This window comes from Saccopteryx bilineata, chromosome 1, assembly GCF_036850765.1.
Source record: "Saccopteryx bilineata isolate mSacBil1 chromosome 1, mSacBil1_pri_phased_curated, whole genome shotgun sequence".
In the NCBI taxonomy this organism is placed as follows: Eukaryota; Metazoa; Chordata; class Mammalia; order Chiroptera; family Emballonuridae; genus Saccopteryx; species Saccopteryx bilineata.
The window spans coordinates 408148864-408168930 of NC_089490.1; the positions used below are offsets into that span (position 1 = coordinate 408148864).

A 20067-nucleotide genomic window follows, 5' to 3' on the forward strand; every position below is an offset into this window, starting at 1 on the left:
GAGCAGTTGGAGCCGCGGGGATGGCCGCCGGAAATGCTCACTCACTTCCGGCGCCGCGCCGCGCGGGGCAGGCCGGGAGCGTCGTCCGCGGCTCGGCGCGCCGGCTGGTTGTCAGGGTAACTGCGCCTCTGTGCCCCGAGGTCGTCCGCACGTCCTCAGCTGGCCGCGCCGCTGAGGGGGTGGAGCGTGCGGGCGCGTGGCTGTGTGGCCTCGGCCTTTGCGACCCGCCGTTTCTCCAGCGGAGACGATGGTAGTACGTTCCCAGTAGGGTCTTGCGAGGACTATGTGAAAATGTAATGACGGATCACAGTGAGCGCTCACAGAGCCACCGCCACCCCGACTGAAGAAAAAGGGGGGAGTGCGGGATGAGAAGAACGCGGGCTCCCGCTTTGTCTCCGGGGCGGAGCTCTTTGGACTCGGGAACCGCTCCAACCTGGCGTCTGCGGCCCGGCACGCGCGGGGCGGGGCTAGCGCGCGGGGCGGGGCTAGCGCGCGGGGCGGGGCGGGGAGGGGCGAGCGCGCGGCCGCGACGACGCAGGGCGCCGGCGGCAAACATGGCGCTGTGGGCTCGGCGTGCCGTTCGCGCTCTAAGGCTCTGGGGCCCGGGCGGTGAGCGGGCCTGGGCCCGTCGGCCTCGGTTCGTCTGACTAGCGGGCGCGGGAGGGGGTAGCAGGGCGGAGCGGGCCGCCTCGGGGCTACCGTACTGGTCGTTGGTCTGAGTGGAAGCGCAGGGCATCCGAGCCGCGCGAGGCCGCTGTCGGGCTCCCCCGCGCGGTGGGCGGGGCGGCGGGAGAACCTGCGCTGCGTGAGCGGTTCCCAGCCCGGCTCCTTTTTCTCGCGGGGCCCTGGGCGCGGCGCGCGGCGCTCACGTGTCCGTTGTTGACACCGCCACTCCTTAGGAGTCTCGTGTGTTCCTGGCTTTTCGCTTCGCAGTGCGATCGGGCTTCTGTTTCAGAACACGAGCTGTCTCGGTCCTCTAGACTGAGCGGTGGGGTTCCATCCGACCGATGTGTCCGATACACTTAACCCTTCTCCTTCTGAAACAGTTTCTAATCTTGAGCTCTTACAGGCAATGCCGTGGTGAATTAGCTTGTTTGCAGCTCACTTTTTGGATAAATTCTTAGTAGTGGAACCTCTGGGTCTAAAACTGGATGCATTTCATGGCCCCCTGTGAAGGTTGTGCAGGTAATATCTCCGCCAGCATGTATTCATAGCCGCCTTTTTACCCAGTAATTGCATATTTTGGAATCATTTTCTGGAAACTGAAGCCACATATGAAACAAATCTTAAAGCCCATGCTGGTTAGGAAACTAAGTTCAATGCCCAATTTTGGACGAATGTTAAGTGAGTGTTGGTATAGTCACTTGATGCTGTCTAACACAGTTCCTAAAAATATTAGTGAAATGGTTGATGAAGTGATACAGAGGAGATTTTTATTCAGCGTAGAAGAGTTTAAGAAGCCTTTAAACTCTTAATCCAGGCGTCCCCAAACTCCGGCGCCCTGAGGCCATTTATCCCGCCCCTCTGCACTTCCGGAAGGGGCACCTCTTTCATTGGTGGTCAGTGAGAGGAGCACTATGTGGCGGCCCTCCAACGGTGGAGGGACAGTGAACTGGCCCCCTGTAATCTGTGCCAGACAATGTTGTAGGTGCTGAGGATACAGCAGGAGCTAGGTGGACACATGCTTCCACGCATCCTGTCCCAACAGCGGAATCTGCGGTTGTGAGGGTGGGGCATGCTTGAATAGTGAAGGGAGCGACCGGGGGCTGCTTAAGAGGCTGGGTCTCTCAAGCCGATCCTTGTAACACTCTGCCCAGGACAGGAGGCACAGGGGCCTGTGAGGAGCTGTCGGTTTGCACAGTCGTTCTGCCCTTTAGGTTTAGATTTTGGGCTCTTGTATGAAATCATCTTTGTTTCCCTTTTCCTGGGAGCACCCATGCTTGCTCCCCTACACCCAGTAAATCTTACCACCTGTAGACTCTTAAGTTCACACCTTAAGTACATTCTAGACATTTGGTAAAATCCTGTCCACGTGATTTTCAGTGAGAAACATTTATGCAGATGAGAAAGGGACACAGGGTTCAACAAGCACTCAGCAGTGTCAACAACAGTCATTTCTACAATGTGTGGTTTTTTCAGCACCACCAAGCAGTTCAATTTTCTCCACACTGACTAGGAATCCCATAAATTTGACTTAGTTCTGACACTGTCAATCTGGAGATAGCACCAGACCCCATAGTTAAAGGCTCAGTCCCACGATACTGCCCCCACTTCAGATGTCAGTGCAGGCTGTCACCTCTGCTTCTGACCGACTGGCTATAAATCAGAGGTTCCCATGACATGACCCCCCTTCCCAGTTTTGATTAATTTGCTAGAGTGGCTCACAGGACTCAGAAACCAGTTTACTTACTAAACTTGGGTTTATTACAGAGGGTTTATTGCTAGACTCGGGTTTATTACAGAGGGCACTAAAGGACACGACTAGACAAGTGAAGACTTCGTTCTCGTCGTCCACGTGGCCCCCTGTATTTCCTTTCCAGATTTTCATTGTAGCTGATACTGTATCAGGGGACTCCTGACCACCAGGTGTTGTGAGGCCTGTTCCAAGATTCATCTAGACCAGGGGTCGGGAACCTTTTTGGCTGAGAGAGCCATGAACGCCACACATTTTAAGATGTAATTCCATGAGAGCCATACAACGACCCGTGTACATTGCGCATTATCCAATAAAAATGTGGTGTTGTCCCGGAGGACAGCTGTGATTGGCTCCAGCCACCCGCAACCATGAACATGAGCGGTAGGAAATGAATGGATTGTAACACATGAGAATGTTTAATATTTTTAACGTTTTGTTTTTTTTATTAAAGATTTGCCAGCCAGATGCAGCCATCAAAAGAGCCACATCTGACTCGAGAGCCATAGGTCCCCGACCCCTGATCTAGACCCTGCAGATGTGCAGGAATGCATGGGGGCAATTCACCCCTTCCCCTCTTTGTGAGTCCTGGCTCATCTAACTGGCTACTTGACCTAACAGAAGGGTCCCAACAAAGGAGTTTCAGTCCCAGTGTCTGGGCCCTAGTGCCAGGCACATGGATGCTTGATGGTTTTCCAATCTGGAAGCTCTCTGAGTCCCCCACTTTTTGTTTTTTTAGGGAGGTTCCAACCCTCTAATTATGGTTGGTTCTCCTGGCAGCTAAGTCCCCACTCTTAAGGGGACTTCCAAAAGTCCCTCATTACACAGTCAGTATGATTGAAATGGGCTTGTTATGAATAAGAAGACACTCCTTTATGGGTCTGATTCAATGTCAGGAACTGAGGATAAAAGACCAAATATTTCAATTAAGGGTGCTCCCAGTGTTCTTTTCACTTAGGGTAGCCCACATGTTTGGTGAGCTGTGAGCCCATCATGGGTGAGGACCAAAATTTGTGTTTCTTATAAATCACAGTGTCACAACTTCCCTCTTTCCTTCTGTACTTATAACAGCTTGCGTCTAGGAGGAGCTCAGTGCCTGCTGGGTTTTCAGTGGCATGGTTGGATCCAGGGTACTGACATTCCTTCCTGACCATCTGACCACTTCTCATTCGAAAAGCTCCTCGGAGATGTTTTCGACTTTTCTCAGAGAGCTGCATGTGTTCATGCGACAGAGCTGTGTTCAGAGCTGAGGGGTCTGCAGGAGCACCGGAGGAGGGAGCCTTGTTGGCGGGCAGGTTGACAGCTGCGGCAGACCCTTTGTAAACAAGACTGTAAGAATCGTCTCTCTCTGCCCTGCTTGGCTTTGGCAGCTGAGGCTTGGGATATTTGAGTGACTTGATGAGACAGGCAGCAAGCTCGGGTTCTGACTGCTTTTGGTGTCCTCAGCCCTGCACATAGGCAGCCCTTGTCATGGTCCTTTTTCTCATTATACATCTTTCAGAGGTCTGTTCTTTGGATAACCCAGATGACACTTTGTGTGATGAGAGGTGACAGCATAGAGGAACGCATGTGGACTGAATGGCAAGCAAGTCCCTGAACTGCACTGTTGCTGACCCTAGAGTGGAGTGAGGGGCAGCCCTGTAGGGTTTCTGCATGAAGGGAAGGGGTGACTCTGAAGGGAGCAGGGAGCCAGTACTGTCACCTTTCAGAGGAGGGCAGGTGACCTCCCACTGGGGTCAGCAGTGGCTTCATGAGGACCTGGCATTTGATCTGGGCCTCGTCTCTGGGAGATTTGTGGAGATGGAGAGGAAACTGGGTGTAGGCACATAACAACCAGGGAGCTCTTGGGCTGAAAGGTGGAGTATGTGAGAGGGTTGTCCCTGAAGTGGGACAGGCAGTGGTAAGATGTTAGGGTCCTATGGGAGCAGAGAGCTGCCAACAGACCCCAGCAGCCATGTGTAAGACATTTGAGTGCTGATTCAGTAAGGAGCAAAAGAAACAAAAGAGACAGTAAGCAGGAGAGGGAGTTAGGGTCCTAGAAGATAAGCTCTAAATTTTACTCACAAGTGTCTAAAGATTTGCATTTAGGGGGCTTCCGCCTTCCTCTCTCCCTCCCTCCCTTTTTTTTGAGAGGAGGAGAAATTATGAGACAGACTCCTGCATGCACCTTAACCAGCATCCACCCAACAACCCCTGTCTGGAGCCAATGTTTGAATTGATGGAGCTATTTTTAGCACCTAAGGCTGATGTACTTGGACCCACAGAGCTACACTCAGTGCCTGGGCTGACCCTTGAACCAATTGAGCCACTGGCTGTGGGAGGGCAAGAGGGAGAGGAGGGGGAGGGAAGCAGATAGTCGCTTCTCTTGTGTGCCCTGACCAGGGATTCGAACCCGGGACGTCCACATGCCAGGCTGACGCTCTCTCCACTGAGCCGACTGGCCAGGGCTCTTATTTCTTTTATGTATCACAAGTGAGTTAAAGAGCCCTGGCTGAATAGCTTAGTTAGTTAGAGCATCGTCCCAAAGCAGAGAGGTTGCCAGTTTGATCCCCAGTCAGGACAGGTTAAAAAAAAGAAATACTCTGTTTCCTGTTTTGTTTAGTGTTTTGTTTTATTTTTCACAGCAAGAAGTATAGTTTCTTCAGTGTAGTTATTCATTGCTTGCTTGTTACTACTTCTCCTATGTGCCTTGACCAGGCAATCTCCGGGTTTCAAACTAGTGACTTTGGCTCCAGTTCAACGCTCTGTCCCCTGTGCCACCACAAGCCAGGCAGTTTCCTGTATTTATGTCTGCGTTCACTTAGACTCATCATCTGGGAGGGTTGTTTGTTCAATTTGTTGCCTCCTTATTCCCGTCAGGGTGGAGGGCGCTCTATCCTGAAGTCATACATGTCCAGCCTCTGGGGTTTGAGAAAGGTTCCCTGAGCAGTGGGCGGGCAGTCCTGAACTCTGGGTGAGTGACCAGCGTGATACCAGGAGATAGAGCTGTGCAGCTTGGTTAGATGCAAGTGAGGGCCGAAGAGCAGGTCATCAGCTCAGGGGGCCCTTCCCAGCCCTTGAGTGGAGCGCAGCCTCTGGCTTTCAGCGTTCGTTACTGGTACTGCTCTGTTTCTTCCCGTTGCTGTCCCGGGGCTCCCTGAGAGCTGGGGCTTGTTTCACTGTGTGTCCTGCTCCTTGGTCCTGTGGAAGACCGTCTCATACTCCTAAACGGGGAGCTTCTGTGAGTGTCTTGGTTCCTTGCTCCTGGAGGGGACCGAGCAGACTTCCAGAGCTCTGCGGGGAGTGCCCACTCCCTGCCTCACCGTGGCTCTGACGTGAGCAGCCTCTAGACTGGCTGTGGATGTTGAAGTTGGCAGCAGTCTGAACCCCTGGCTGTTATGGTGTGGACATTTCTTTCTGGAATGGTCTCTAGAATCTACTTTTCAATTGTCTACTTGACAATACTCGGTGTAACGTTTGAGATGTTTAATTCTCTTTCAATGTCACGACATATTTGTCACATCCAGGTGTGTTAGTGTGGAAGGCTCTGTGAAGCGTGCCTGCAGCCCACAAGGGGCGCTCCTGACTCTGGGCTGAGCCCCTGGTGTGTAGCTGACCCTGTCAGCACTGGACAGTGATAACTGGGGCGGGAAACACTGAGCCCCTGGTGTGTAGCTGACCCTGTCAGCACTGGACAGTGATAACTGGGGCGGGGAACTCTGCTTTCCACATTTGCACAGTTCCATTCACACAAACTTTTTTGCCCCCAAGTAAGTCTTGATTTTGGAGTTGAGCCCAATATTCATTCGTGATGGGGAACAGGAGTGCCTTGCGTGGTCATCTCAGCAGTAGTGTCAGGGAAGGGCGGATGTCTCACAGCCCCCGCGTGGGTGTGCTTGGTGGCAGTTCCCTGGTCACCCTCCCTTTTCTGTCAGTGTTGCAGGTGGAAAGACACCCATATCGCTTTCTGCTGCTGCCTCAAGTGTCTTTGGAAATGGAGGTGACAGTCAGAAGGAGAAGCTCTCCCTTCAGGACATCGCTGAGCTGATTCGAGCCAGGGCCTGCCAGAGGGTGGTGGTCATGGTGGGGGCTGGCATCAGCACTCCCAGCGGCATCCCAGACTTCAGGTGCCCGCCGAACCCACGTGGTCCCCTCTGGCCCTGCTGCTCCCCTGCTTGCTCTCTGATGGCTGTGGCTTCTCTCTGCAGGTCTCCAGGGACTGGCTTCTACAGCAGCCTCCAGCACTGTGATGTCCCGTACCCGGAGGCCATTTTTGAACTCACGTACTTCTTTCACAACCCCAAACCCTTTTTCACATGGGCCAGGGACATGTTTCCTGGGAGCTACAGGCCCAACGTCATTCACTACTTCCTCCGACTGCTGCACGACAAGGGGCTGCTGCTGCGGCTCTACACACAGAACATAGACGGGCTGGAGCGAGGTGAGGCCGGCCCCAGGGCCCCCGCCGCGGGACCCCTCAGCTGCCTTAGAGGTAGATAGTCAGGGTGCTGAGTCTGTGCTTGGGCCATCCTTGCTCCTCACCCAGACGCCCACTGGGAGGTCACTGATGGGACCTCGTGGTTGGACCTGTTTACCAGTGTGCCTGCAGGTCTGAGGTTTGGATAGAGCTGAAGTTGACATCAGAAGCTTCTAGTTTTGCTCATCTGATATGATGACTTCTTTTTAAAAACGTTGCTGTGGGATGTTTCGAGCATGTGAGCGTAAAGAGAAGAGCGGATGAACCTCATGCCCAGTCATCCCTTACACCCTCCTCACGTTTTTCTCTCTTGTTTCTGGATTATTTTGAAACAGATTTCTCATGTTATAAATTTAATGTATGAACTCATGATGGCTATCTCTAGAAGACAAAGACTTTTAAAATGTAACTACAATATCACATAAATCACCAATAATTCCTTACTATCGTCAGACTCAGTATATGACGGATGATTTCTTGGCTGTGTCTGCGTAGCAGCCATAGCAGTGGCTCCGAGGCGGTGCAGAGCCCGGCTGTGCATTTTAGAGGGTCATGCGCTGGGGCCTTTTCCTCCCTGAGGCGACACTACCGGTGCTGACCGGCAACTAACCCTAACCGTCACTCAGCCCGGCTGCATGTCTGTGGTTTGATAAAAGGAGTCACCTCCACTCCAGGAAAAGGTTCCTTGCTAGAAGAGTTGTCCAGCTGTGGACACCCCATGGGGACGGTGTCTGCCCCCGGAGGTGTGCGGGGCAGGCCCGTGGGGACGGTGTCTGCCCCCGGAGGTGTGCGGGGCAGGCCCGTGGGGACGGTGTCTGCCCCCGGAGGTGTGCGGGGCAGTTCCGTGGGGACGGTGTCTGCACCCGGAGGTGTGCGGGGCAGGCCCGTGGGGACGGTGTCTGCCCCCGGAGGTGTGCGGGGCAGGCCCGTGGGGACGGTGTCTGCCCCCGGAGGTGTGCGGGGCAGGCCCGTGGGGACGGTGTCTGCCCCCGGAGGTGTGCGGGGCAGGCCCGTGGGGACGGTGTCTGCCCCCGGAGGTGTGCGGGGCAGGCCCGTGGGGACGGTGTCTGCCCCCGGAGGTGTGCGGGGCAGGCCCGTGGGGACGGTGTCTGCCCCCGGAGGTGTGCGGGGCAGGCCCGTGGGGACGGTGTCTGCCCCCGGAGGTGTGCGGGGCAGGCCCGTGGGGACGGTGTCTGCACCCGGAGGTGTGCGGGGCAGGCCCGTGGGGACGGTGTCTGCCCCCGGAGGTGTGCGGGGCAGGCCCGTGGGGACGGTGTCTGCACCCGGAGGTGTGCGGGGCAGTTCCGTGGGGACGGTGTCTGCCCCCGGAGGTGTGCGGGGCAGGCCCGTGGGGACGGTGTCTGCACCCGGAGGTGTGCGGGGCAGGCCCGTGGGGACGGTGTCTGCCCCCGGAGGTGTGCGGGGCAGTTCCGTGGGGACGGTGTCTGCCCCCGGAGGTGTGCGGGGCAGTTCCGTGGGGACGGTGTCTGCCCCCGGAGGTGTGCGGGGCAGTTCTGTGGGGACGGTGTCTGCCCCCAGATGTGTGCGGGGCAGTTCCGTGGGGACGGTGTCTGCTCCCGGAGGTGTGCAGGGCAGGCCCGTGGGGACGGTGTCTGCCCCCGGAGGTGTGCGGGGCAGTTCCGTGGGGACGGTGTCTGCCCCCGGAGGTGTGCGGGGCAGTTCCGTGGGGACGGTGTCTGCCCCCGGAGGTGTGCGGGGCAGTTCCGTGGGGACGGTGTCTGCTCCCGGAGGTGTGCGGGGCAGGCCTGGGGGGCGGCGGGCCCCTGGCCGTGGCTCCAGGCTGTGCAGTCAGGACAAACACTGCCATGGCGGGGGGCCGCCTGCAGCTGGGACACATCTGCTCACCCACAGCTTTTTAGGAGCCAGCAGTGGTGAGATGTGTCGTCATGTTACTGCATGTCTGTTTTCCCACAAGTTTTGGAAATTTATTGTATTTCTGTTACTTTCTCACCTTTATTTGGTGTCTGTAGAGTAGAAACTGTTTGCCTAGGTGTTAGAGTAAGTTTTACCTGAACATACATCACCTGTGTGTGCTGTGTCTCCAGGCCGTGTTCATGTGACGGCTCCATGGGGAGCCCTCTCCTCTGCTCTGCTCTCTGGTCAAGGGGCGTCCCTTTTGGTGACAGAGGGAAGGTTATCAGGCTTCAGTGAGGTTGCAACTCCTCCCAGGGGCTCCTAAGCCCAGAAGGTGTGCTCTGGGGCCAGTGTGCCCACCAGAGGCAGCTGCCCTCAGCTGTGGTTTCACTTTCAGCGTCGGGCATTCCTGACTCCAAGCTGGTTGAAGCTCATGGGTCCTTTGCCTCTGCCACGTGCACTGTCTGCCTCAGAAACTTCCCAGGGGAGGACTTCTGGGTGAGTTGTCATTCAGACGGTTCTCCCTTCTGCATTTTCGGGGGGTGGTGGGGGTGATCTAGAAAGTGGAATTTTATGAGCATTTTGTCATAAAAATGGAACAGTAATGGTGTGAAAATATTCTCCTTTATTTGAAAATTAGAAATGTAATACATGCTTGTAAAAAATTAAGGTGTACAGGAATATGTAGGAAAGGGGAATCTCCCGTCAACCACTTGTAACAGTTTGGTGTGTAATGTTGATGCCTTTAAAAAAAAGATTTGAGCCTGACCAGGTGGTGGCGCAGTGGATAGAGCGTCGGACTGGGATGCGGGGGACCCAGGTTCAAGACCCCGAGGTCGCCAGCTTGAGCGTGGGCTCATCTGGCTTGGGCAAAAAGCTCACCAGCTTGGACCCAGGGTCGCTGGCTCCAGCAAGGGGTTGCTCGGTCTGCTGAAGGCCCGCGGTCAAGGCATATGTGAGAAAGCAATCATTGAACAACTAAGAAGTCACAACAAAAAACTGATGATTGATGCTTCTCATCTCTCTCCGTTCCTATCTGTCTGTCCCTGTCTATCTCTGCCTTTGTAAAAAAAAAAAAAAAGATTTGAGCCCTGGCCGGTTGGCTCTGTGGTAGAGCGTCAGTCTGGCGTGCAGCAGTCCCAGGTTCGATTCCCGGCCAGGGCACACAGGAGAAGCGTCCATCTGCTTCTCCACTCCTCCCCCTCTCCTTCCTCTCTGTCTCTCTCTTCCCCTCCCGCAGCCAAGGCTCCATTGGAGCAAAGATGGCCCGGGCACTGAGGATGGCTCTGTGGCCTCTGCCTCAGGTGCCAGAATGGCTCTGGTTGCAACAGAGTGACGCCCCAGATGGGCAGAGCATCGCCCCCTGGTGGGCATGCCGGTCGAGCGCATGTGGGAGTCTGTCTGACTGCCTCCCTGTTTCCAACTTCAGAAAAAAAAAAAAAAAAAAAAAAGTAAAAAGATTTGTGTGCCTGACCTGTGGTGGTGCAGAGGATATAGCGGCAACCTGGAATACTGAGGTCACTGGTTCAAAACCCCAGGCTTGCCTGGTCAAGGCACATATCAGAAGCAACTATGAGTTGATGCTCCCCCCGCCCCACCTTTCTCTCTATAATCAATAAATAAAGCCTTTAATAAATAAATAAGTAAAGTGAAGCAACTATGAGTTGATACTTCTCATTCCACTCTCCTTTCTCTATAAAATCAATAAATAAAATCTCTTTTTTTTGAGAGAGAGAGAGAGAGAGAGATGAGAGGGATCAACTTGTAGTTGGGTCACTTTAGTTGTTCATTGATTGCTTCTCATCTGTGCCATGATCTGGGGGCTCAAGTGGAGCCAGAGACCCCTTGCTCAAGCCAGCGACCGTAGTCATGTCTGTGATCTCAGACTCAAGCTGGCAACCCTGCACTCAAGCTGGAGGAGCCCACACTCAAGCCAGCAACCTCTGGGTTTCAAACCTGGTGCCTCAGAGTCCCAAGTCGACTCTTTCACTACTGTGTCACCACCAGTCAGGCAATAAATAAAATATTAAAAAAAAAAAGACGTGTATAAAAACACACACGTGTCCCTGGTCGGTTGGCTCAGTGGTAGAGCGTCGGCCTGGCGTGCAGAAGTCCCAGGTTCGATTCCCGGCCAGGGCACACAGGAGAAGTGCCCATCTGCTTCTCCACCCCTCTCCTTCCTCTCTGTCTCTCTCTTCCCCTCCCACAGCCGATGCTCCATTGGAGCAAAGATGGCCCGGGCGCTGAGGATGGCTCCCTGGCCTCTGCCCCAGGCGGTAGAGTGGCTCTGGTCATGGCAGAGTGACCCCCCGGAGGGGCAGAGCATCGCCCCCTGGTGGGCGGAGCGTTGCCCCCTGGTGGGCATGCCGGGTGGATCCCGGTCGGGCGCATGCGGGAGTCTGTCTGACTGTCTCTCCCTGTTTCTAGCTTCGGAAAAATACACACACAAAAAAACAACAACAAAAAAACACACACACATACATACCTCCTCCCACACACAGTCACAGTGTTTTCAGTAGTGGGACCTCTGAGCTTAAAATTCTGCACCTTGCTTCGTTACTGAGCAGAAGTTCAGGGATGTTTTGTCAGTAAGTACAATCTGCTCCCTGTTTTTGCGACTACAGAGATTACACCTGGCCTCTCACCTGTTGTGGGATATTTAGGAGGTTCACAGTAGAGATGCCCACGCTTGTGCTTCTGCAGGACGGGCGTCTGCCGGTGGAGTGGAACAGAGCTGAATGAGCATCTTAGAGATAAAAGTGAAACATCAACGTGACACAGACCCTGTGTTTTATGTTTTATTGGGTGAAACCCACACAACATAAAACAGTCATGTTAGAGTACAAGTCACTGGCACTCAGTGTGTTCACCCTGTGGTGCAGCCATCACCTCTTTTATTTTTTTAAGTGAGAGTAGGTGAGATACAGAGACAGATTCCCTCATGTTCCCCAGCCAGGATCCACCTGGCAACCCCCCTTTGGGGCTGATGCTCTGCCCGTCTTGGGCCATGCTCAGAACAAAGCTATTTCTTAGCACCTGAGGCAGAGGCTCCACGGAGCCATTTTCAGCATCCAAGGCCAACATGCTTGAATCAGTTAAGCCAGCGGTTCTCAACCTGTGGGTCGCGACCCCGGCGGGGTCGTCTAAAGCCATAGGAAAATACATAATGCATATCAGGTATTTACATTCCAAATCATAACTGTAGCAAAATTACAGTTATGAAGTAGCCACCGAAATTATTTTTTGTTTTGGGGTCACCGCAACATGAGGAACTGTATTGCGGGGTCACGGCATTAGGAAGGTTGAGAACCACTAAGTTAAGCCATGGCTTCAACAGAAGAAAGAGAGAGAGGAGAAGGTGGAGGGGCAGAGGTGGAGAAGCAGATGGTCGCTTCTCCTTTGTATCCTGACCGGGGATTGAACCTGAAATTTCCACATGATGGGTCGTCGCTCTACTACTGAGCCAACTGGCCAGGGCCTATTTTTTAATTTTTAAAAATTAATTTTAGAAAAAAAAAATTTTAGAGCCCTGACTGGTTGGCTCAGTGGGTACAGTGTCAGCCCTGCATGCAGATGTCCCAGGTTCGATACCCGGTCAGGGCACAAAGGAGAAGCGACCCTCTGCTTTTCTCTCCATCCCTCTTCCCCTTCTCTCCCTCTTCTCTCTCACAGCCAGTAGCTCAGCTGATTCGAGTATCGACCTCAGATGGGGTTGCTGGGTCGATCCCAGTTGGGTGTGTGTGGGAATCTGTGTATCTCCTCTCCTCTCACTTAAAAAAATAAAAAATTTTAAAAATTACTTTGAGAGAGAGAGGAAGGAAGAGAGAGAGAGAGATGTTTGTTCCACTTATGTATACATTCTTTGGTTGATTCTTGTGTGTGCCCTGACGGGGGGTCAAACCCGCAAAACTTAGATTGTTGGGCGGATGCTCTCACCAGCTGAGCCAGCCGGGCATCACCTCTTTCTAATTGAAAACATCCTTCACCCCAAAAGGGAACCCGGATCCACACATCAGTGAGCCCCGTTCCTGCCCTCCCACCCCTGGCAGCCCCCGATCCTTCACTGTCCCCTCAGCTCCCTTTCCCAGAGCATCACAGAGTTGGAGTCCCTCAAAATGTTGGGTGCTTTGAAACAATGTATATACTGTCGTGGTGAAGCTGGTATGTACATGGGGGTTAATTGTACTACTTGGCTGCTGTGAGGGCTTGCGATTTTAAGTTGTTTTGTCTCTTTTTACGTGTTGGGATATCTTAGACCCGTTTTCTGCGTCTCCCCAGGCCGCTGTGAGGGGGGGCAGCATCCCCCGCTGCGCAGTCTGCACGGGCGTGGTGAAGCCCGACATCGTGTTCTTTGGGGAGGCGCTGCCCCAGAGGTTCTGGCTGCATGTGGTGGATTTCCCCACCGCAGACCTACTGCTCATCCTGGGGACCTCCTTGCAGGTTTGTCCACAGGCTCAGGGTTGCAGGAAGCGTGTGCGTGTGTGTGCGTGTGCGTGTGTAGGGGAAGGGTGCACTGTGGGGGTGTGTGCATGTGTGCGCGTGCGTGTGCGTGTGTGGGGGGAGGGGTGCACTGTGGGGGGGAGAAGGATGCACTGTAGGGGGTGTGTGGGGGGTAGAAGGGTGCACTGTGGGGGGGGAGAACGGTGCACTGTGGGGGGTGCGTGTGGGGGGGAGAAGGGTGCACTGTGGGGGGGGTGTGGGGGGTAGAAGGGTGCACTGTGGGGGTGCGTGTGGGGGGGAGAAGGGTGCACGGTGGGGGGGAGAAGGGTGCACTGTGGGAGGGTGCGTGTGGGGGGGAGAACGGTGCACTGTGGGGGGGTGTGCATGTGGGGGGGAGAACGGTGCACTGTGGGGGGGGGTGGGGGGGAGAAGGGTGCACTGTGGGGGTGTGTGGGGGAGGGGTGCACTGTGGGGGGGAGAAGGGTGCACTGTGGGGGGGTGCATGTGGGGGGGAGAAGGGTGCACTGTGGGGGATGCCTCTGTGTGTGGGGGGGAGGGGTGCACTGTGGGGGGTGCATGTGTGTGTGGGGGAGAAGGGTGCACTGTGGGGGTGTGGGGGGTGCGTGGGGGTGTGGGGGAGAGGAGGGTGCACTGTGGGGGGCGTGGGGGCGTGGGGGGGAGAAGGGTGCACTGTGGGGGGCATGGGGGCAGCGGGCAGAAGCTGGCTTCCTGAGTCACAGACCAGTTTTGTGCTAGCAGCAGTGACAGACTTGAAGAGCTTGATGAGGGATGTAGTGTCAGGATCAGAGACTGCTGGGAGTAGGACTAAGGCAAGCAGGTGTCTAGGAGGCTGGTCCTGGGAAAAGCAGAGCGCTGGGCGTGGTCAGACCCTGCGGCCAGTGAGACGCTGAGGACAGGGACTGCTGGCTCGGACTTCAGAGGTGCAGAGCGCTTGCTGTGAGGAGGAATCTGAAGGGAGGACATCCTGCACGTGTGTGTGCGGTGCCAGGGAGACTGCCTGCTGGGCATGTCCGAGAAGTGTTCCCGATCTGGATTGGAAGAAGGCCATTTGTAAAGGGTGTGAGGAGGGCAAGAAATGCGACCAAGGCATGGGCTGTACCTGGTTGGACGTAGGCACCAGGGTTGAAGGGCCAGAAGGACAAGAAGGACCTGTGGTCAGGGCCTGGCCAGCCCTAGAGGCCAGGGCGGTGTGTGGACTCAGCATATCTGTCTGGTGTGTGCTTTGGACACACGGTGAGTGTCCGGGCCAGCTGTGCTGTGGGAAGCATGACATCTGGCACAGAAAGTCTAGACGGGGCTGGGATGGTCAGGAGCTGGGACTGGTCAGGAGCTGGGACTGGTCAGGAGCTGGGACTGGTCAGGGGCTGGGATGGTCAGGAGCTGGGATGGTCAGGAGCTGGGATGGTCAGGAGCTGGGATGGTCAGGAGCTGGGACTGGTCAGGAGCTGGGATGGTCAGGAGCTGGGACTGGTCAGGAGCTGGGATGGCCAGGAGGCTGGGACTTGTCAGGAGGCTGGGATGGTCAGGAGCTGGGACTGGTCAGGAGCTGGGACTGGTCAGGAGCTGGGATGGTCAGGAGCTGGGACTGGTCAGGAGCTGGGATGGTCAGGAGCTGGGACTGGTCAGGAGCTGGGATGGTCAGGAGCTGGGACTGGTCAGGAGCTGGGATGGCCAGGAGGCTGGGACTGGTCAGGAGCTGGGATGGTCAGGAGCTGGGACTGGTCAGGAGCTGGGATGGTCAGGAGCTGGGATGGTCAGGGGCTGGAGGAGGTGCAAGTGTGAGGGGAGAGGTCTGGAGGAGACACTGCAGCAGAGACAGACAGCAGCAGTGATGATGGTCTGACTCCTGTCCTCTGAGGGCTGTATCCTGAACAGATCATGGGGACAGGCGTGGAGCAGGTGGTAACCCAGGGGTGATGCAGCTGGGTGTTTGTGCAGGTGGGACAGTGTGACGCCCATTGGAGAAGCAGATGGGCGCCCCTCCTGTGTGCCCTGACTGGGCATTAAACCTGGGATATCCACATGCCGGAGTGACACTCTACCTCTGAGCCAACCAGCCAGGGCCCACACTGACGCTTGAATGAGCGTACTACTGAGAGCTGGGTGCAAACACATGGCCCGAGACAGGCCTGTCTGAAGGTCTGCGTGGTGGTTGTGGAGAGGGGCCAGCACCCGGCCTGTGGGCACATTGGGAGCCCCCATCAGAGAGGATGAACTTCACTGATCATAGAGAAATGCCAGATCTCTCACATACACTCAGTGTGGGACTAGGTCCTTGCCGCAGGGAGTGGGGACAGATGACAAGATGTGTCACATGTCAGGGTGTGCTGGGAGATGTGGCCTGGAGGTGGGGAGGACAGGTGAGATTGTGTGTAATTGCTGGAGTTGAGCCTCAACGAGCCTGGGCAGGGAGACCCGCAGTAGCTGGAAGTGGGCAACAGAAAAACCGTTGTGGGTGAGGGAGCAGCAGAGGAGGGCCTGAGATGGGTGGTGGGTCTCCCTCTCCAGGGCTCAGCACCAGCCTGCTGAGGGGCCGGAGGCTGGACATTGCTCCTCACTCCCTCCCCAGGGCTCAGCACCAGCCTGCTGAGGGGCCGGAGGCTGGACATTGCTCCTCACTCCCTCCCCAGGGCTCAGCACCAGCCTGCTGAGGGGCCGGAGGCTGGACATTGCTCCTCACTCCCTCCCCAGGGCTCAGCACCAGCCTGCTGAGGGGCCGGAGGCTGGACATTGCTCCTCACTCCCTCCCCAGGGCTCAGCACCAGCCTGCTGAGGGGCCGGAGGCTGGACATTGCTCCTCACTCCCTCCCCAGGGCTCAGCACCAGCCTGCTGAGGGGCCGGAGGCTGGACATTGCTCCTCACTCCCTCCCCAGGGCTCAGCACCAGCCTGCTGAGGGGCCGGAGGCTGGACATTGCTCCTCACTCCCTCCCCAGGGCTCAGCACCAGCCTGCTGAGGGGCCGGAGGCTGGACATTGCTCCTCACTCCCTCCCCAGGGCTCAGCACCAGCCTGCTGAGGGGCTGGAGGCTGGACATTGCTCCTCACGTCCGGCAGCTTTCAGGTGGAACCTTTCGCCAGCCTGTCTGAGGCCGTGCGCAGCTCCGTGCCCCGACTGTTCATGAACCGGGAAGCAGTGGGGGCCTTGGCCTGGCATCCTCGCAGTAAGGACGTGGTGCAGCTGGGGGACCTGGTTGACAGCGTGGAAAGGCTGGTGGAACTGCTGGGCTGGACAGAAGAGCTGAAGGACCTTGTCCAGCGGGAGACCGGGAAGGTACCAGCTGCTGAGCCGGGTCACCCCTCTGGGGGCGGAGCTAAGACAGTAACAGTGATAGTAATGCTGGCTGTCAGTGCTGGACCAGGCTCGACCTGGAACTCTCTGGGCTCATGAATCAGGGCTGTTGGTTCCTATGACCTATGCTTAGGGAGGAGGACACCGGCCGAGGGCCTGCTGACAGGTGCAGAGCAGGGACACAAGTCCGGGACCCAGGCCGTGTGCAGCGTGCACGTCAGCCGTGCCTTTTGTTCCCGGAAATAAGGCGGCTTCCACAGCTCTGTGCTAAGGCCTGGTTCTGAGGTGACGGGCGGGAGCTGTGAGATGTGGAGTTCTCTCTGCCTGTGTGGGATGAGGCCCCATGGTGATGCTTCAGGAAGTGGTGTGGGAGCCACTGACCTGTCTGCTGAGGGCAGAAATAGCATGCCAGAGCCTTGAAGCTCTAGACTTCAGCCCCACAGACACGCGAGGTTACAGAAAACGGTTTCCCACAAGACTCAGCATGTGTCACCTTGCTGTGAGGGGGACTCTCCAGGAGGTCGCATTGAGTGTCTGGAGTCCAGCTGCCTCAGAGGACAGCACTCTGCAGGCAGAACACTGCCTGCGGGATTCGCCAGGATGGGCCGATTGGCTCCTGTGGCCCCGAGGCTGATGTTTTGGGAACCCCCCCCCACCCGCTGTGACTGCTGTCAGTTCCTCTGGCAGCAGCCTCCTTTCCTACCACGTTGGTCCAGAGAATTCGAGGCTGACTAAGGGTGAGACTGGCACTCACATTGCCACGTCACACACCAGTGCCACTGGTACCTCAGGCCTTTCCTTCCAGCTTGGTTCTCGGGGCTCACATGTCGGCTGGTGCCGTTTCTCACATGGAAGGAAGTCAAGACCACCCAAGTCCAGGCTATTTTTTCATTGCTTTACAGAAACAGAGAATCAGCCCGACGCTCTGTGCTGGGAGCGGCAGGTGCCTCGCTCAGACCTCGTGTGCTCAGGAGCCTTATTCAGGCTTTGACTCCCCTCACAGCAAGATTAAGTCAAGTACCCCCCCCCCATTTGAGAACTAGTCCTATAAGTTTAGACCTGTGGAATTTCCTAGTTTCATAATATAAATTTGGGTTATGATTTTAGGGGGTAAGATTTGCTATTCAAGAGTACAGGTTGGCACACCCTTTTATTTTTTTAAATTTTATTGATTTTAGAAGGGAGACAGGAACAGTGACCTGTTCCTGTATGTACCCTGACCGGGGATCACACTGTCCATCAGTATGCTTCGGTATGATGCTCTAACCACGCAGTCCTTCGGGCCAGACCGTTTGGGGTACAGCTTGACTGGCTGCTTAAATAAGGCCCTTTGTTTAGCCACCCAGTCTTGCCCAACCCTACTGGCGTCATCTTAATTTGTCTGAACAGCATTTTCAGAGACAGAAAAGCTTCGTTTTTAAGAAGTAGTTTGTGCCTAGGCTCTGAGATGTTTCCTGCCAAGGTGTTTTCAGGTAACCGGTTCACTGTCTCCTTTGTGTTCCAGCTCAGTGGACGGGACAGATAGTGTGCAGCCGTTCCCCAGACCAGGAGTGGTTACATGGAGCCACCACCCATTTCTGAACAGACCTCATGCCTGAAGAACAGCGTGGGGAGGTTTAGAAATTATGGCCGGCCTGACCTGTGGTGGCGCAGTGGATAAAGCATCGACCTGGAAATGCTGAGGTCGCTGGTTTGAAACCCTGGGCTTGCCTGGTCAAGGCACATATGAGAGTTGATGCTTCCAGCTCCTCCCCACCTTCTTCTCTCTCTCTCTTCTTCTCTGTCTCTTTCTCTCCCTTTCTCTCTCCTCTCTAAAATGAATTAAAAAAAAAAAAAAAAAGTCTACTGGAATATGTTTAAAAAAAAAAAAAAAGAAAGAAAGAAATTATGGCCAACCCAGAACATGGACCCGGAGCAGAGGGCGGCTGCGGCCAGCACACCCTCCCAGGCTGCACCCCCCCATCAGCACGGGCGCCGGCCGGCACACCCTCCCAGGCTGCACCCCCCCATCAGCACAGGTGTCCCAGGCTGCACCCCCCAATCAGCACGGGTGTCGGCCGGCACACCCTCCCAGGCTGCACCCCCCAATCAGCACAGGCGTCCCAGGCTGCACCCCCCCATCAGCACAGGTGTCCCAGGCTGCACCCCCCAATCAGCACGGGTGTCGGCCGGCACACCCTCCCAGGCTGCACCCCCCAATCAGCACAGGCGTCCCAGGCTGCACCCCCCCATCAGCACGGGCGTTGGCCGGCACACCCTCCCAGGCTGCATCCCCCAATCAGCACGGGCGTTCCAGGCTGTACCCCCCCATCAGCACAGGCGCCGGCCGGCACACCCTCCCAGGCTGCACCACCACTCAGCACAGGCGTCCCAGGCTGCACCCCCCAATCAGCACAGGCTGCGGCCGGCACACCCTCCCAGGCTGCACCACCACTCAGCACAGGCGTCCCAGGCTGCACCCCCCAATCAGCACAGGCTGCGGCCGGCACACCCTCCCAGGCTGCACCCCCCCATCAGCACGGGCGTCCCAGGCTGCACCCCCCCATCAGCACAGGTGTCGGCCGGCACACCCTCCCAGGCTGCACCCCCCAATCAGCACAGGCTGTAGCCGGCACACCCTCCCAGGCTGCACCCCCCAATCAGCACGGGCGCCGGCAGGCACACCCTCCCAGGCTGCACCCCCCAATCAGCACGGGCGCCGGCAGGCACACCCTCCCAGGCTGCATCCCCCCATGAGCACGGGCGTCCCAGGCTGCACCCCCCCATCAGCACAGGTGCCGGCCGGCACACCCTCCCAGGCTGCACCCCCCAATCAGCACAGGCTGTAGCCGGCACACCCTCCCAGGCTGCACCCCCTCATCAGCACGGGCGCCGGCAGGCACACCCTCCCAGGCTGCATCCCCCCATGAGCACGGGCGTCCCAGGCTGCACCCCCCCATCAGCACAGGCGCCGGCAGGCACACCCTCCCAGGCTGCACCCCCCCATCAGCACAGGCATCGCCAGCCTGCCTTCTAGTGCTTTTAACCCTTCACTCTACTGTAGCTCTTAATGCCACACTCTTTCTTCTGACCTTGGCCCTGGGACCTCCAACCACATCCACTCTTCCTGTGTCTGGCGTCCTCTGAAGGGCAGGCTCTGCATCTGCCCGGAGGCCCTGCCTCAGGCTGAGCACGCCATTGCCTCCGAAGTGCAGTCCTGGGTCCCAGGAAGGGCACTGGGCTGTGTGGGCTCGTCCGTCTCCTCAGCAGGCTTGTTTTTAATTAGAGGAAGTTCCTCCACTTCTGGCATGAAATAAATTTTACTATAGAAATGGGCATCCCATTTTTGTTCCCTCAAAGGGAATGCAACCAGACAGTGAATGTGGGGAGGGGACCTTGGGTGTCCACAGACACGTTTGTCACCAATTCCCCCCTCACTGAAGGTCATCTCGTCCTCTTAACCTGACGCCTTCCTTTCACATCAGCCTCCCTGAAACCATCCGTTCCAGACCCTGCCCCATGCTCCCCACCAGGCCTCTACTAACGCCTGGAAGGCACGACCCGTGCACACCTCGGCTGGCCCTGGTCTGCTG

At 56.4% G+C, this 20067-nt stretch overlaps 1 protein-coding gene across 4 annotated transcripts; it reads left to right on the forward strand.

The window, feature by feature from the left end:
* The first annotated feature begins 20 nt into the window (after positions 1–20).
* Positions 21–18335, forward strand: LOC136319138 (NAD-dependent protein deacetylase sirtuin-3-like). Of its 4 annotated transcripts, none has more exons than XM_066252524.1 (8): positions 21–253; positions 6328–6519; positions 6601–6833; positions 9142–9242; positions 13023–13184; positions 16268–16477; positions 17398–17542; positions 18000–18335. In XM_066252524.1, the coding sequence occupies exons 1-7, from the start codon at positions 21–23 to the stop codon at positions 17536–17538; spliced, it is 1272 nt and encodes a 423-aa protein (XP_066108621.1). In that variant the 3' UTR covers positions 17539–17542; positions 18000–18335. The 4 variants fall into 4 exon arrangements, with proteins under 4 accessions (XP_066108621.1, XP_066108622.1, XP_066108623.1 ...); XM_066252526.1 differs by lacking the exon at positions 21–253 and adding an exon at positions 516–637; XM_066252525.1 differs by lacking the exon at positions 17398–17542.
* Positions 18336–20067: the final 1732 nt, after the last annotated feature.